Below are 17,168 nucleotides of genomic sequence, written 5' to 3' on the forward strand. Positions count from 1 at the left end.
TATATAAAGAACCCAAAAAGCTAAACACCAAATCATGGCATTTGCAGGTAAATGGATGGAGTTAGAGAAGATAATGCTAAGTAAATTTAGCCAATCCCCCCCAAAACAAATGCTGAATGTTTTCTTTGATATAAGGAGGCTGATTCATAGTGGAATAGGGAGAGGGAGCATGGGAGAAATAGATGAACTCTAGATAGGGTGGAGGGGTTAGAGGGGAAGGGAGGGGGCATGGGGTTAGAAATGATGGTGGAATGTGATGATCATTATTATCCAAAGTACATGTATGAAGACACAAATTGGTGTGAATATACTTTGTATATAACCAGAGATATGAAAAATTGTAGTCTATATGTTCAATAAGAATTGTGATACATTCTGCTGTCATGTATTTAAAAAATAAAAGCAATTAAAAATTATTGAGATTTTCTTTCTTTCTTTTTTGGAGGGGGGTGTTTGTTGTAATAGAATAAATAAGCTTATTCTATAGATAAATTTAAGAAATGCTTTGAGGGAAGGTTAAGTTTTCTATCATTGAAAACACTGAAATATGAATTGGGCAACATCTCAATGGAGATGATATAGAAATAAAAGAAAAGAAGGTGGTTGAATTAGAGAACTCCAAGGTCCATTCGGGTTTGAAGGTGCTCAGATTTTTCAGTTTCTGAGGCGACCTCTTACACCTTGCATTTGTGCCATAGGTGTGGTTTGTGAATGTTTTCATCAGTTTTAACTTATTTGTTCTCCTGTGCTTTGCACGGAGACTTGCACAGGTGCTGAGTAAAACTGCAAGAATATTCTTTACCTGAATCCCATAGACATCCACCTCAATGTTTAAATAACTATTCCTAGTTGTTATTGATGAGGGTTTGAATTAAACATTTATTCACAGATCATTATAGATTCACATGCAGTTATGAGAAATAATGCAGAGAGATCCTGTATAACCTGAACCCATTTTTGCTTATTGGGAACAAATTACAAAACTGCAGTACACCATTAAAACCAAGAAATTAACATTGACACAGATAAGACACAGAAACATTCTATTACCACAAGAATTCCTCACATTAGCCTTCTAGAGCCATGACCACTTTCTTCCCACCTTTACCCACTCCTTAAGTATGGGAAACCATTAATCACTTTTCTATCTCTTTAATTTTGTCATTTAAAGAATGTTTCATTAGTGGAATAATAATAATCCCTTTCTAGATTGTTTTTTTCCTCTAAGTCTAATTCTCTGAAGATTCAGTCAAATTAAGTCCTCTTTATTGCTGAATAGTTTTCCATGGGATGAATGCACTATGGCTTTCTTAACCATCATCCCACTGAAGGGCATCTGAATTGTTTTGGCTATTACAAACGAAGAGTTATAATCATTCCTTAATGGGTTCTGTGCACAGGTTTTTCATTTCTTTTGAATAAATGTCAAAGAATTCAATTGCTGGTTTATATGGTATTTGCATTAATTATTTTAAACTGCTATACATTTTGGAAGTATTATTTCACAATCCTACCAGCAATGTATGAATAATCCACTTTTTCTATTTTAATCAGTGTTTGGCATTGTTGATTTTTATTTTAGTCTTTCAGATAGGCATGTATAGATCTCTCATTGTGGTTTTAACTTGCATTTTCCCAATGGCTAATGATATTATCATTCCATGAGCTTATTTTCCATCTGTATCTTCTCTCCAGTGAAATGTCTCTTCATGTGTTTTTTCCATTTACTAATTGGATTACTTATTTATTTTAAATTCTGAGAGTTTTAAACAATATAATACAGAAATTAATCCTTTGCTGAATATGTGGTTTACAAATTTTATCATGCTCTGTAGTGTGTCTTTTCATTCTCTTAACAGGATCTTTCCTATAGCAAATGCCTTTAATTTTGATGAAGTCTAATTAATTTTATTTTTCTTTCCGGGATTATGCTTTCATTTTCAAATCTAAGGATTCTTTTCCCAGCCTTAGCTCTTGTCATGGTTCAGATATGGAACAACCCTCCCCAAAGCTCATGGGGTGAAAGTATAACAAGCCTTGGACATGACTTCTTAGATTATACCTACTTCATTTTTTGAGCAATTGTAAATGATACTCCCCATGTAGCAGGGTTCAGAGGTGGGGCATTTAGGCAATGATTGGATCATGAGGGCTCCAACCTCATGAGTGAATCAATATATTTGGTGGATTAATTCATTGATAGCCAAATGAATTACTGAGACATGGGACCTTGTTGGAAAAAGTAGGTCACTGGGAACATGCCCTGGAAGGTTTTATCTCCACTCCCATCCCCTTCCTTTCTCTCTCTACTTCCTGGCTGCCGAGAGCTGACCAGCCAGGCTCCTCTGCCATAATGTTCTGCTTCACCTCATATCCAGAAGAATGGAGCTGGCTGACCACAGATTGAATCTTCAGAAACTGAGCCAAAGTCAATTTTCATCCTTTAAGTCATTCACATCTTTATTTTGTTCACAGTGATGAAAAGCTGACACCAATCTTGAAGATTTTTCTCCTATTTTTTAAAAGTTATATAATTTTACTAGAAGTCCATTATCTGTTTGTAATTCATTTTTGTTTAAGATGAAAACTTTGGTTGGGTACACAGTTGTGCACACCTGTAATCCTAGTGGCTCAGGAGGGTGAGACAGGAGGATCTCAAGTTTGATGCCAGCTTCAGTAACTTAGCAAGTCCCTGTCTCAAAATAAAAAAAAAATAAATAAATAAAGGATTGGGGATGTAGTGCAGTGGCAACATGCACCTGGGTTCAGTCTCTAATACCTCCAACAAAATGTTTAGATAGAGGTTTACTTTTTGCCTATGAATATTCAATTGTTTCAACACCATTTGCTGAGAAAGTTATCTTTTCTCTATTGAATTCTTTTGCAGTTTTGTCAAAATCATTTGGGCATATTTATATAATTTTACTGGTGTCATTTCTATTCTGTTCAATTGTTCTATGCATCTATACCTTGGTTAATACCACGCAATCTTTTCATATTAAATAATGTCTCGTAATAGGGCAGAGTGATTTTCCCACTTTATTCTTTTTTTGAAATTGCTTTAGCTATTTTAGTTCATTTGTTTTTCAAAAAAATAGAATGATTCTATCTAAAAAAAGTAGAATGATTCTATCTAAAAAAATCTTTCTGGGATTTTGATAGGAATTGAACCAAATTTATATTACGCTAATTTGTGGGGAAATGCATCTTTATTAATGTTGAGTCCTTCAGTCTATGAACAGGGAATGTCTCTAGAACTTCTCTGATTTACTTTGTGTTTTATAATTTTCAGCATGGAAGTCTTATACATGATTTCTTAGATTTATACCTATTTAATTTTTTGAACAATTGTAAATGATATTGTTTCAATTTTGGTTTCCAAGTGTCCATTGCTAATAATAGAAATGTACAGTCATTTATATCTGTAGGTTCTATATCCAAGGATTCAGCCAAACCTCGGATTGAAAATATTTAAAAAATGCATCTCTACCGAAGATGAACAGACTGCTTATTGCCATTGTTTTCTAAACAATATAGTATAACAACAATCTACATGCATTTATAGTATATTAAGTGTTATATGTAATCTAGAGATATTTTAAGTATAGTGGAGATGGGTGTATGTTACTTACAAATTCTATACTATTTTATACAAGGGCCTTGAGAATTCATGGATTTTGGAATCTTTGGGAGTCCTAGAACCAATCCCTCATGGATACTGTGGGGTTACTATAATTGATGATTGTAAGTTTATCTTCTACCCTGAGACCATGCTGAATTAATTTACTAGTTTTAATCTACCCTGTGACCATGCTAAATTAATTAATTAGTTTTAAGACTCTTCCTTTCTTGCTTCCTTTCTTTCTTCCTTCATCCCATCCCTCCTTCTTTCCTTCATTCCCTTGTTCTTCCTTTTCTTCATCTTCTTCCTTTTTTTTAACTCCCTAAGATTTACTATACAAGTGTATCATCCAGAAATAAGAATGTTTTTTTCTTTTTTCTTTTTTTAAATTTTTTTGTTTTAATTAGATACACATGACAGTACAATGATCTTGACATATCATACATTTAAATCAGATGGGGTATAATTTCTCATTTTTCTGAGTGTACAGGTTGCAGAATCACATTGGTCATGCAGTCACGTATATACACACAGCAATAATAATGTCTTTTTTATTCTGCTGTTTTTCTTCTTTTTTCATTTGGATAGCTTTTTATTTCTTTTTCATGCCTTATTGGACTAGTTGTAACTTCCAGCTTTATGCTAAGAGTATTATTACTATTAAGTGCAGTGACAACAGTAGAATGAATCTGACATAATTTCCTATGTTCAAATATAAATACATGACCAGTGAAACTCCACATCATGTTCAACCACAAGAATGGGGTCCTAATAAGAACATGTTATATTCTATGTATAATAGGTCAAAACACACTCTACTGTCACATATTTCTAAAAAGAGTAAAAAAAAGTAGCAATAACAGGCAGGTTTGCTGTTTTCATTCTTAAAGGGAAAGGACTCAGTCTTTTACTATTAAGTATAATGCTAATTGTAGATTTTAGGTAGTTCTCTTCATCAAGTTGTAGAAATTCCTGTCTATTGATAGTTTTCTGAAAGTTTTTAGTGTGTGTGTGTGTGGGGGGGGTGGTATTAGAGATTGTAACCAGGAGTTCTTTACCACTGAATTATACCCCTAGCTCCAATACTTTCAATTTTTTAAATTTTGAGACAGATCTTGCTAAGTTACTGCAACTGGCCTTGAAATTGTGATCCTCTTGCTTCATCCTTCTGAGTCACTAATATTATAGGGGTGCCACCCTGCTTGGCCACAATAGATATTTTTGAATGATTTTTAAAAATCAGTTGATGTTAGTTTTGCATTTCTACAACACAATACCTAGGGTAAGCTATTTATGAAGACAAGAGGTTTATTTACCGCACAGTACTGGAGGTTTATAGTCCAAGATCAGGTAGCTCCAATGGTTAAGCCTTTGGTGAGGATTTAACAGCAGATAGTGTCACATAGCCATGGAAGTACATGTGGGAGGGAGCATCACATCTCAACCATGCAGCACAGAGATTGGTGTTTGGCTTGTTCCTTTCTTGAGAACTATTTTACTCTCTAAGGCCATGCTCCCAATGACCAAAACAACCCCCAGTAGGCCTCCCCTTCTTAAAATTTCCACCACTTTCCAATATTGCCCCTGAGGATCAGGCCTTTAACACATGAGCTTCTGGGGTCAGAACCAGATCCACACTATAGCAATATAATGATGTTATTTTTTTCTTTTTGGGCCTATTAATGTAGTAGATTGCATTAGTTGAGTTTCAGATATTAGATCAGCTTTTCTTCCCTGGAAATAGACCCTACTTGGCCATGGTATATAATCCTTTTTATATATTGCTGAATTCTGTTTACTAATATTTTGTTAAGGATTTTTACATCTATATACATGAGAGATATTGGCATCTTTTTTGTATTATCTTTGCCTAGTTTTCGTATCAGTGTATTACTGGCTTCATAAAATGAATTAAGAATGCTTCTTTCTTTCTTCTGGAAAAGATTGGGTTTAATTGGTGTTGATTTTTCTTTAAATGTTTGTGAGAATCTCTAGTGAAACTATGTGGTCATGGAAATTTGCTTTCTGGATTTTAACAATTACAAATTGTACATTCTTTGTAGTTTCATATTGGATGAGTTTTGTGCTTTTTGAGGAGTTAGTCCATTTCATCTAAGTTATCAAATTAATGTTTGTAAAGTTTGCAGGATTATCTCATTACCTTTTTGATGTCTGCAGGGTCTTTTGTGATATTTTCTGTTTCACTCTAGATTGTATGAATTTCCTGAGAGTGTCAGATTCAATATCTGTGTATTTTTTAATTATATAAGTTATGTATTAAGATATTTTTGTTTTAAAATTCTGACAATTCAGAGCATAAAATACAAAAGTAAAACCCTCTTGCATTGCCTTCCCCACTTGTCCCTTATAACATAAAACTGGTCTGCTTCTGAGGATAGGCATTGATTTCACTACTAACCATGAGTCTAGGCCCCTTCTCTAACTCAAGATGTCTCTGTGTGTTACCTAGGCTTGTGCACCGGGACAGGTTTAGAGTGGGCTCATTTGGTGTAGTTTCAGGTGCAAGAGCCCAAGCAGCTCCTGGAGAATATCTAATCTGTCAACAAGAAATAGCATGTCATTTTTAAATAACTCTACTTAATTTATAATAAATGTTCTGCTGATGTCCTGTCTGGATTCCATCCAGATTTATTTGGAAATCTTGCAATACCATGATTTCAAAGCTAGGATAAGGGAATGGTCACTACTTATAGGAGCTCACAGCTCTTGTGTTGATGTCTGCTCAGTTGCCATGGCTCCTATAGGTTTGGTGACTCCTGTGCAGGAGTGGGACAGTTTGCCATTCGGTCTGTGTGAACAATGCCGCAATCTCCTCTTGGAATTTTTGCCATCTCTCTCTCTCTCTCTCTCTCTCTCTCTGTAGCCACATTTCAGGGCCCCTCTCCCCATCTCCTCCACAGGCTATAGATCTCTTCATTTCTGACTTAATCAGCATCTTGACAATTCTAGTAGAGTAAGAAAGAAGTGAATGCATAATCCCCCCAAATCCTGCTTCTGTTACGTTTTGCCTTTTTTCTATGCAGTTAAGATTTTAGAAATAAAAGTCAAATTTTATCAGCAAATTATTGTTGCTTTCAGCCCTGCTGTACTCCAGCTCTGAGCGATGAACACAGAGCCTGCTACCTGCTACCTGCTTGAGGGCAGAAAGGAAAGGGTGAAATAAAAGGAGATAAAGAAAAAAAAATATGAAACAGAAACATGTTAACATCTAAAAATATTCTGCCACATTTGAAAGATGAGAGAGTTGAATTCATTAGAGAGGTTCCATTGGGAAAAGGAATTATTCTTTTAATCGGGGTTTCTGCAGTTGAAGAGGCTGTGTTGGGCTGAGGGCCACAGAATGCTCTGATGTCATCACTGAGGTAAGACAATCCTCCTGTGGGCCTGGTGACCTTTGAACCTTAACAGCCCTGCAGTATAGTGAGCACTGGGCAGGGCTGCTGGTTCGATCAGTGGTTTGAGTTCTCCAGTCATAGAGAAGACTTGACGATTTTTATTTGTATTGAATAATTTCAATGGATTTCCTGAGAGTCAAGAAGGGCCAACCTGTAGGGATAAGGGGGAACTGGACACTAAGCATCCTCTAAGGGATTCTCCTAGCTGATATTATGAAACGGAGACAAAAGAGGAAACATTTGGAAAAGGAAGAGTCCCAGGAAACTGATGAGAAGGGAAGAGGTACGTGCTGGGAAGCTTCTCTGGGGTACAGGGGAGGCCTGCCAGCCTTAGGCTTCCCTAGGAATGAGGGACTGAGGTGAGCAGGTGCCTATGAAGTAAAGGGAGACGTGTTATCAGCTGATGCTGCTGGATCCATCTCAAGGGTCCCAAAGGTGTGAAAAGGCACAGAAAGTCCAGATGCCCCAGGCAGATAGAAAGTCAGCCCTTCTGGTCTGTGAACTTCTCTCCTGGGGGCTGGCACCTGGACTCCAGGCACATTGTGTGTGTGTGTGTGTGGGGGGGGCTTCCAGCTACACAACTCAGATGCAGTTTTTCTGAGTTCTTTCATATTCTCTTTATTTATTTTTCCTTTTGGGTCACTTGGGAGTTGTGAAGTGTGAGGGACAGCGAGAGAAATCTGTGAGTTACACTGTCCCTTTTAGGAAAGAAAAAAGATTAGTGGCTGAATTAAAGGTCTTGTTGAAAATTGTCTTGGGAAATGACATGTTTGTTAGAAAAGTAGATTAAGACTTTGTCTAAGAATGGTGACATACAGAAAGCATGGAGATTTTATTCTTTTAGCAGGAAGAATATACCATTGGAGTTTGTGGATGCACAGGTTGGATGCTTCCCAGAGGAAGGGAAGGGGTGGGAAAATGCCTTAAGGAGACTCAGACCTTAATGGATGGGGCAAGACACCTCAGGATCCTGGGGGAAACAAAGAACACGAAGAGCTGCCAACTTACTTTCTAGGTTGTGTGATGTGCTAAATGTAAACAAGTACGTGGCCTTGATGTGGGGCGGGGTGGTAGTCATGTGTAGCAGGTGGGACAAAGTGGATCCTATCCCAGAAATCCATCTGGAGGGATTTGCCCAAGTCAGAGCCCAGCAGCTTTCATCAGGTCCAGGCTCCTGTAGTGTAAGAATATGCCTCCCCTTGGAATGGGGACCTGGAGTGGAGGCATATTTCCAGGGGCCTGTGACAGGAAGGGGAAGGCCAAGGTTTCTTCTACCCCATCTACCTTTACATTGTAGAATATTTTCTCTTCTTACAAGTGTATTAGGAGAGAGAATAGTGGGGATAATGGGGACAGAGTGGTCACTGATTGGGAAGTTTGCAGGGTTTATGGTAATAAGTGAACATTAACATGCCTAGACCTGGGTGATGCTCAAAACATGTGACAGTACATACAGAGTTCTCATTTAGGGTCTCCCATGAGGTAGTCTCATGCCCATATGCACCCTGATACAGGAAAAATGTTACACATTTCCACACACATCTGCTTGATTAAACCACACACAGCACATATATAAGCATACTACTCCTTTATTACATGTTCACACAACCCAGGGGTATAACACTGCTCTCTTTCTACACTGAACTCTGGAGAGAGAGGAATGTGTGTGTGTGCATGTGCACGCACGCACCTTCATATGTGTGTGTGTGCGTGCGCACCTTCCTATGCACAAGTACACATATCTCTTCAATTCTCACACAAAGATAGCTACATTAAAACTACCTCTAAATATTTCTATAAGAACCAGTCTCAGGTCATGCCACATCTGTAACACAACCTGTAGCCACACCAGGCCTACTTTGTTAAAACCAAAATTAAACAGATTCACTGACACACCTTTATTAGAGTTGCCAAAAAATAGAATGTCTAGTTAAACTTGAATTTCAGATAAAACTCCAATGACATTTTAGTATGAGAAAGTCCCTAATATTCTATATGACCAATTTATACTAAAGAAAACTGGGATTCATCTTAAATTTAAATTTAACTGGGTATCAGGTATTTTTGTTTGACAGATCTGGTGGTCCTTACATTCTCACCATGATCTGTCCTATTACATACTTATATGTATTTCTGTTTAGTGCCTGCCTTTCCAATTGAAATAGAAGTGCCAATTAGAAGAGGGACTCTGTCTTGTTCAGTATTCCCAAACCTAGAATAGTGGAATAATGCCTGATACATAGTAGCTATTTACTAAATATTGTTCACTGAATGAATGAATGAATGTACATCACAAACAAGCCTCACTATATTGTCAGGAAATGTTAGGTATCACATTATTACTGAATTATGAACACAGCATATATACAAACTCCACACTTGCCCCACCAGAAGCACATCATTCTTATACTTTACACATATTCACAGTAAATCACACAGGCATTCATTCCTAATAAGATATTAATAAAATAACTGTTGAGTAATTCAATACTGGAATATCCACAAGGAACCGTACTCTAAACTGTGTGTCTTTACCACATCTGACACATGTCAAACACTCGTAAATATTTGTTGGATAGGTGACTGAGGTACAAATGTGTCCAACCCCCCGAATCACTGTGACTTTCATACTTTTCTCAGGAATGTCAAAATCACAAGAGGATGCCCCTCATCTTGAATCCACTGGAGTGGCCAAGATGTGCCGCCTAGGAGGAAGGGAGTTCTCCTCTGCCTCGGAATACTTCTCCTGTGTGTCTTCTCCATACAAGCTCTTCCATGGTAGTAGAGGTACAGGGATGCTTGAGTGTGAGACTTGGGTGTATGAGACACTTTGGGTGCTGGGCTCCTTAGGTATTAGAGTTTGGATGAAGGAGTCCTTGATTGTGAGACTGTTTGGATATGGGGACTTGTAGGTGTGAGGCTCCTTGAATGTGGGGCTTCCTGGGTATCAGACTTTGAGTACAGTGCAGGAAGCATAGAATTTAAAGCATGAGGCTGAGAAGCAGCCCAGGGAAGTTGGAGGTGGTCCGGACTCTGTGAAGAGGCCCAGGTAGAATTCAGAACTGTTAGGAGAGCTCACTGTGGGAGATCTTGAACCCTGGCATGATCAAGGTGGGAAGTCAGAGAACAATGGCCTGAAAGGTTTGGGTTTGGGGTGTCAGGCCAAGGGACCAGATTAGGGACCTTAAGAGAAACTGTGTGGGATTTGTGGCTTCTAGAGGACAGCGTTCCCCAGAATAGCTCAGTAGGACCACACAGCTCAGGCCTGTATACCTCACACATATAACCATACTCTGCATGGATACATACATCCTTAGCACATTCACAAATCCAAAATGCATGACCTACAAGGCCATTATCACAGCCCACATTCCACAAACAACACAGCAGCAAAGTCACAAAATACCATATTCCTAGTATGCAAACCCCACCTCTATTCCACACATGCCATAATCCTCACTATCTCACTCAACACTTGTGTGTAGACATTCCCCAATATCTTTATACACACAAATGACACCACCCACATCACCCCAGAATACAAACAATGGATAGCAAACCTATCACACACCTGGATCATACCATGGACCCTCTCTCCTCTACCATGCATATTCACAGTTTTGCATTCTCGGTTTCCAGCAGGCTCTGTGCATGTTCTTATGTTTCTAATTTCCTTTCCCAGGAACCCGGAAATTACAAGACAGTCCCAAGCCTAGATCACCCCTAACCCAGTTTCAAAAACAAGGGGAGACTCTTCCCCACTCCCAGAATAACTCCTTCTCAACCCATTCATCTTATAAGACCTGTGTGTCCTCTCTGTGTATGAACAAAGAGGAAAAGGACATGAAAATATACTACATGCAGGTAAAAATGAAAAAAGGTGTAGCTGTCTCCTGGGAAACAGAGAAAACCTCAGAGTCCCTAGAAAAGCATCCAAGGATGGAAGAAGTAAGCCTTCCTGAGAAAGTGCGAGTAGGTACTCCCCCCTCTGATGTATCCACCAGAAACCTCCTGTCTGACAGCGAGCCCAACGGGGAGGAGAAAGAACATGAGGAAAGGGCAGAGGCAGATAGCTCGCCAGGGTCACCTGCAGTGGAGGAGAGACCCAGGGCCAAGACACCTGACTGGCTGGTGACCATGGAGAATGGTTTCAGATGCATGGCCTGCTGCCGGGTCTTTGCCACCATGGATATCCTCCAGGAGCATGTGAAGCATGGGATCAGGGAGGGCTTCAGCTGCCACGTCTTCCATCTCACCATGACTCAGCTGATAAGCAATGTAGAACCAGAGAGTGCCCAAGAAGAGGAGGATGAGGATGAGGAGGAAGAGGAGGAGGAGGAACAAGAGAAGCCAGAAGACAAGGAGAATAAGGAGGACCAGCCCACAAGGGAAGACCCTGGCCTGAAGAGACCCTGGAGCCAATGTCCAGGCTGTGTGTTTCATTCTCCAAAGGATAGGAAGTGAGCAGGGGCTGGGTCTGCTAAGGGAGCTCTGCTTTCTCTGAGCCAGTCCTGTCTCTCCAGTTCAACCCCACGAGGGAGGGGTGGGGGTGGAGGTTCATCCAGCTTGGGGAATCATGGAAGGGGGCATAACTGGGCCCCCTGCTTCCTGCCCAGACATCTCACCGGCCTATAAGTTGGGATTTGTCTTGAACTTTCCAGTTCCCGCAGGAAATTCAGAGGATTTCTAAGGGCTAGCCGAGCTCCTTCCCTCATTAACTAAGTGTCTTCCTCTATTTTGATTTCCACATAGCAACTGAGATTCATGAGCCAGAAGATCTTTGAAGATGGTTCAGCCTTCTCTTGGGAGAGGTAAGGCCTGAGGCTTGCACAGTTTTCCAAGCCTACCTTAGGAAGACTCGCAGGGAGAGAAAGAAGGGGCTGCAGGGATGCGCTGGGTTCTGTCATGGCTCTGCAGATCCGTCAGCTTGTGGTACACTCAGTGCTTCTCGGGGGTTTGAGCTCCATTTGGTTAAATGAAAAGTTGGAGATTTCTGACTGGGAAGTTTCCCACTATATCCATGACTGTCCTCAACTTTAAGAAGAAATACTAGAGTCCCACTAGGCAGGTAGAGCTCAGCATGACCTCAAGGGCCAGGACTGGTTTGGAGAGAGGACCAGTGCTCAGCAGGATCAAAGGTATGGGGTCTGTGAGTCTTTGGTCTGAGCTTTGATTTCACTCTGGCCCATGAACATGGCCCTGTGACGGAAAGGGAAATGTGGAAAGGGAACAACCTAGAAGTGATTTTTCCCCCAACCCGGAAAAGTTCTAGAACCTTCATTTTGCTGTAATTTAATCGGACTGAACTGAACTGGTGTGGATGGCCCCAGGCTTTGAGATTAAAATGAAGGGTTATTGATGGGCAGAGCTCATGTCACTTCTTGTCCCTTCCTGCTCTGCCCCCTCACTTATTTTCTCACTCCCAGGGAGAAGAGATAATAGCAGATAGAAAGCCAATAGAATAAAAGAGGATGAAGGGACCACCGCTCAGTCTAACATATAAACATCATATACAATAAAGATTGTTTTCAAAACCTTGCCTGTCTGTATTATTTAATTAACAAATTTATCCACCTATCTATCCTTTTGTCTCTAGAGTGGTTTGTGAGTGACATTTCACATCAGTACTAGTGATATCTACCAGCATTTTCCAGAGACAGCACTAATTACCTGGGATTTATTAGGCTTCTCTGACCATTTTTCCAAGACTGGCTGCTACATTTCATATGGGATCATGACGAACTCCACACTGAGCTCAAATAAAGTCACTAGGAAATACTGGGCACAATGGAAATGGTTGAGTGAGGCTGAAGGCATTGAGCAGAGGCCTGGAGAGGATTCTGTGTGTCCCTCAAGGTTATCTCAGAAGATGGGCTTTATTGGTTTTGGCTTTATTAGGATACACCAGGACAGAGGGAATTTCTGTCTTGGAGCTGTTCATGGAGCAGGTTCCTCCTGGGACGATGAGACTCCTTTATAGCACTTGCAAAGAGGCCAGATTTTGGGGAAGAAATTGCTACATTAGGAGTTTAAGCCAATCAGTTCTGATATTTCCAGTTCTGAGGTCAATATTTCAGATTTTAAATGCAGTCTTACCTGGATTCCCAAGGTTTGATCTCATCATCTCTGAACCTTATGCTCACATCACTGCTAACCACCCACTAGAAAAACAAGTGTCTGAGGCACTGAAGACTGATTTTGACGCATGAGGTTGTGCGTCGTCTTTCCAAAGTGAGGGTGGAGTAACATCTCCCTCATCTTAATGGGGGCAAAGCCACGCCTTAGAGAACTGACAGAGTTAGAAGGAAATAATTTGAAATTCAGGGATTTTGTCAGTTTAAATTGAATAATAGCCAACTCCAAAATCCCACAGGTTCTTTGAGAGCCTATAAGGGATCTTCTATGGGGCTTTATTTAATCAATAAAGTATGTTATTATTTCAATAAGAATAATCTTGTTTCCTAACCACTTCCATGCTCTCATCCTCTGCATCTGGGATATAATATCTGCATCCCCCAAGCCTACTTTGTCATTTCAAAGAATTCAGATTGTGAGAATTAACTCACCCTCGCTTACCCACACCACCCTGTGGGGAATTCTCTAACAGCTTCTGCACACTCTAATTTTCACTCTTTTCCCATTTCACCTGCTGTTGAACCCACCAAGATTGGAAATGCTATCTCATTCCTCTTTTCCTTGGTCTATATCAATTTCTCTCCTTTCCTCGGAATGTTTTGTACTCCATCTTCCAATGACTGCTTCAAACACCTAGGATTTACTTCCCATCAATTGTCAGGATATTGGTTATAAACATGAAACTTTGAATTGCTGCTCTTGCTGTGATGGACATTGGCCTGCAAGCACCGAGGTGGACAATACAAGAGCCTATGGGTAGGAGTCCAAGTATTTCAGGAAGCAGCTCTTGATGCGCTATCATATTCTAATAAGAACTGCATTGACAAGCTCATGTCCCCTACTGTGAGGTAGGGACCTGTGACTTGCATTCTCTTCTGACCAAGACAAGTGCTCACATTAATCACACCAGACCCTGTCTATGGCATCATGGGTAGAATAAATTCTGAATGAGTCTCTGAATCCCTGCTCAGAGTAAGTTTAAAGCCATACCTGAGCTCATATTTTAAGCTATTGGTAGGATTACAGGTAGAGTCAAGATAATTAAACTTCCCTCCCTGCAATCTACTTAATTAACTGTGGCAAATGAAAATAGGTAGGGATGTCTTACCAAAAGGGAATGGCTATCACCTACCACACACAGGCTACCTGGGAGTATAACCAAGTGTTACTGTCTTGACAAACACTATTAGGGGTAGGAGTCATCTGTCCCTAGTGATCCCACTGAGGATCTCGCTGTTTCTGTGTACACAGTCTTTGAACTTTCAGAGAGGCTCCCTTCTTTGCATGTCCTGTGTGGGGCATGGATTCTTGGGTGGGAACCCGAGATGCTAGCAGGGGAAAGAACCTATATTCTCTCTGTTCTGTCTTCCCTTTCCTTCCTCTGTAAGTCCTTTCTACGTTTTTGTGAGGCTGGTATCTTCTATTTCCTAATTTACCAAGTCATTCTAATTTACACTCCAAACACTGTCTGCTTCTTTCCCATGCATGTAGACACAGTTTCTCGTTTTATCAGAATATTTGATTGAAACTCTCAGGAGGTAAAAGTAATTGCATTTTATCTTCTAATTTCATCAAAAATAGGATTAAAATATTTAGATATCAGGGGAGGCTTCTGCCATAGCTCTGAGGGAAAGGTAGGAAAATGTGAGTGCGTTCTGTTCATCTCCAGCAAGGGACTGGTGATTTAGAGCATTTCCCTCTGAGCACCATCACTCTCTGGGTGCCACGTTCCCAGCTATCAACCCCAGCCAATATCTGTCCTAGGATTTGTTTGTTATTTGAATGTTTTTATTATGAAATATTTCAAATGTGATGAAATTTTTTTGATAATAAATACCTATGGAGACTTCATGAAACTTTAGTATTTTGCCCATTTGCTTCAGATGACTGTAAAATAAAAAATAATTACAAATTTGAAATTCCTTGGGGTTTTATTGCCTTACATATGCTGAGTTGGAGTTTTTTTTTTTTTTTTACTCCCATGTGTGTTTTATACTATTATGTATGTGTTTATAAGAATGTTTTGAGTAACAGTTTACATATAGCATTGTGTATACTTCATATATTATTTTGCAATTTATTTCATCCTCAAAAAACATGTTTTTCACAGTGGCACACGCCTGTAATCCCAGCAGCTCGGGAAGCTGAAACAGGAGAATTGTGAATTCAAAGCCAGCCTCAGCAAAAGTGAAGTGCTAAGCAACTCAGTGAGAACCTGTTTCTAAATAAAATACAAAATAGGGCTGGGGATGTGGCTCCGTGGTCGAGTATCCCTGAGTTCAATCCCTGGTACAAAAACAAAACAAAACAAAACCCTTGTTTTTAAGATTATCCATTTTGATACATATCTTTATAGTTCATTAATTTTTACTTCTGTATTGTAGTTCATTTTATCAGTATTGACAAATTGACAAATTTTCAATGTGTTTTGGTGGAAGTTTGATTGTGCTCAACTTTCCTCTATTACAAATAAGTGGACTCTGAATCTTTCTCTAGGACATATACCAGAAGTTCATTTTGTATCCACCTATGTAGATTTGTAAGTTTATCAGTTATTGTTACAAGTATATTTTTTCCTTCATTTAAATCTTTTTTTTTCTTTCTTTGTCCTTCAATAATCATTGAAGCATTTCTCCACAAACGTTCTATATATTTTTTTTTTGTTGATTTAGTACAAGGTGTCTTTTCTTTATGTTCCTTTTGTGCGTGAGATTCTATTACATTTAGAAATTAATTATTATTAATACATATTTGAGACCTTGATCCTATATGTACAAACCTTGCTGAAATCTTTTAGGTGTAAGAATTATACAGTAGCATACTGTACTTTTCTATGATCAGTCATATTAAATACAAATAAAAACACTGAGGTTCTTTGCTTTGTACTTCTTTCTGCTTTTTAATTTTTCTTCCCTTTCTGAACATGATATGACCTTTGTTACAACAGTAAATACTAATGACCACAAAGAATATAATTTCTAAAAAATGATGAGTGTGGGATGACATCAAATTAAAAGGCTTCTGCAGAGCAAAGGAAGTAAGAACGTGAAGAGAAAGCCTACAGAATGGGAAAAAATCTTGGCCAGCTACTCCTCTGGCAGGAAATAAGGTCCAAGATATATAAAGAACTAAAAAAAGAAAAACACCAAAAACCACCCACAAATAACCCAATCAATAAAAATGTCAAATGAATTAAACAGACATTTCTCAAAAGAAGAAATTCCAATGGCCCCAGCAACCAGGGGAATGCAAATCAAAAACTACATTGAGATTTCCTCTCACTCGCTAGACTGAAAAACATCAAGTATATACACCATAGTAAATGCTGGGAAGATGTGGGGGAAAGGGTACATTCTCACATTATTGATGGGACTGTCGCAAATTAGTGCAACCACTTTGGAAAGCAGTATGGAGATTTCTCAAAAGACCAGGAATGGATCCATCATAAGATCTAGCTATCCTACTCTTTGGTAATTATCCAAAAGAACAAAAATCACCATGCTCTAGTGATACAGGCACATGGGTATTTATAGTTGCCCAATTCATCATGGCTAGGTTATATAGCCAGCCCCGGTGCCTGTCAGTAGATAATGGATAAACAATATGGTATATATACACAATGGAGATTTACTCAGCCACAGATAAGAATGAAACTATGTCATTTGCTAATAAATGGATGGAACTAGAGAACATCATGCTAAGTGAACTAAGCCAGACTCAAAAAGTCAAGGATTGAATGTTTTCCTTCATATGTAAAATATAGAGAAAAATAAGGCAAAAATCAAGAGGCAGTAAAATAGAAGGAAGATCAGTGGAGTAGAAGAGGATTGATGGGGAGGGAGAAGAGATGGGAAAAGGGAGGAACAGAAACTGACCAAATTGTGCCGTGTTCACATATAAATATACTACAGTGAATTCCACGTTTGTGTCTATGTATAAAGTACCAGTGAATAAAACAATAAATAAACAGAAGGAAGGCTGGTAGAGTAGAGGAA

At 39.2% G+C, this 17,168-nt stretch overlaps 1 protein-coding gene across 1 annotated transcript; it reads left to right on the plus strand.

Annotated features, from left to right (window-relative positions):
* The first annotated feature begins 7,251 nt into the window (after positions 1-7,251).
* On the plus strand, positions 7,252-11,502 carry Fam170a (family with sequence similarity 170 member A). Its single transcript, XM_046459358.1, has 3 exons — positions 7,252-7,321; positions 9,679-9,825; positions 10,721-11,502. Exons 1-3 carry the CDS (start codon positions 7,252-7,254, stop codon positions 11,500-11,502), a joined length of 999 nt encoding a protein of 332 aa, XP_046315314.1.
* The last annotated feature ends 5,666 nt before the right edge of the window (positions 11,503-17,168 follow it).

This window comes from Marmota monax, unplaced genomic scaffold (genome assembly GCF_021218885.2).
Source record: "Marmota monax isolate L192 unplaced genomic scaffold, Marmota_monax_Labrador192_F-V1.1 WCK01_AAM20220418_F8-fsc00649, whole genome shotgun sequence".
NCBI lineage: Eukaryota > Metazoa > Chordata > Mammalia > Rodentia > Sciuridae > Marmota > Marmota monax.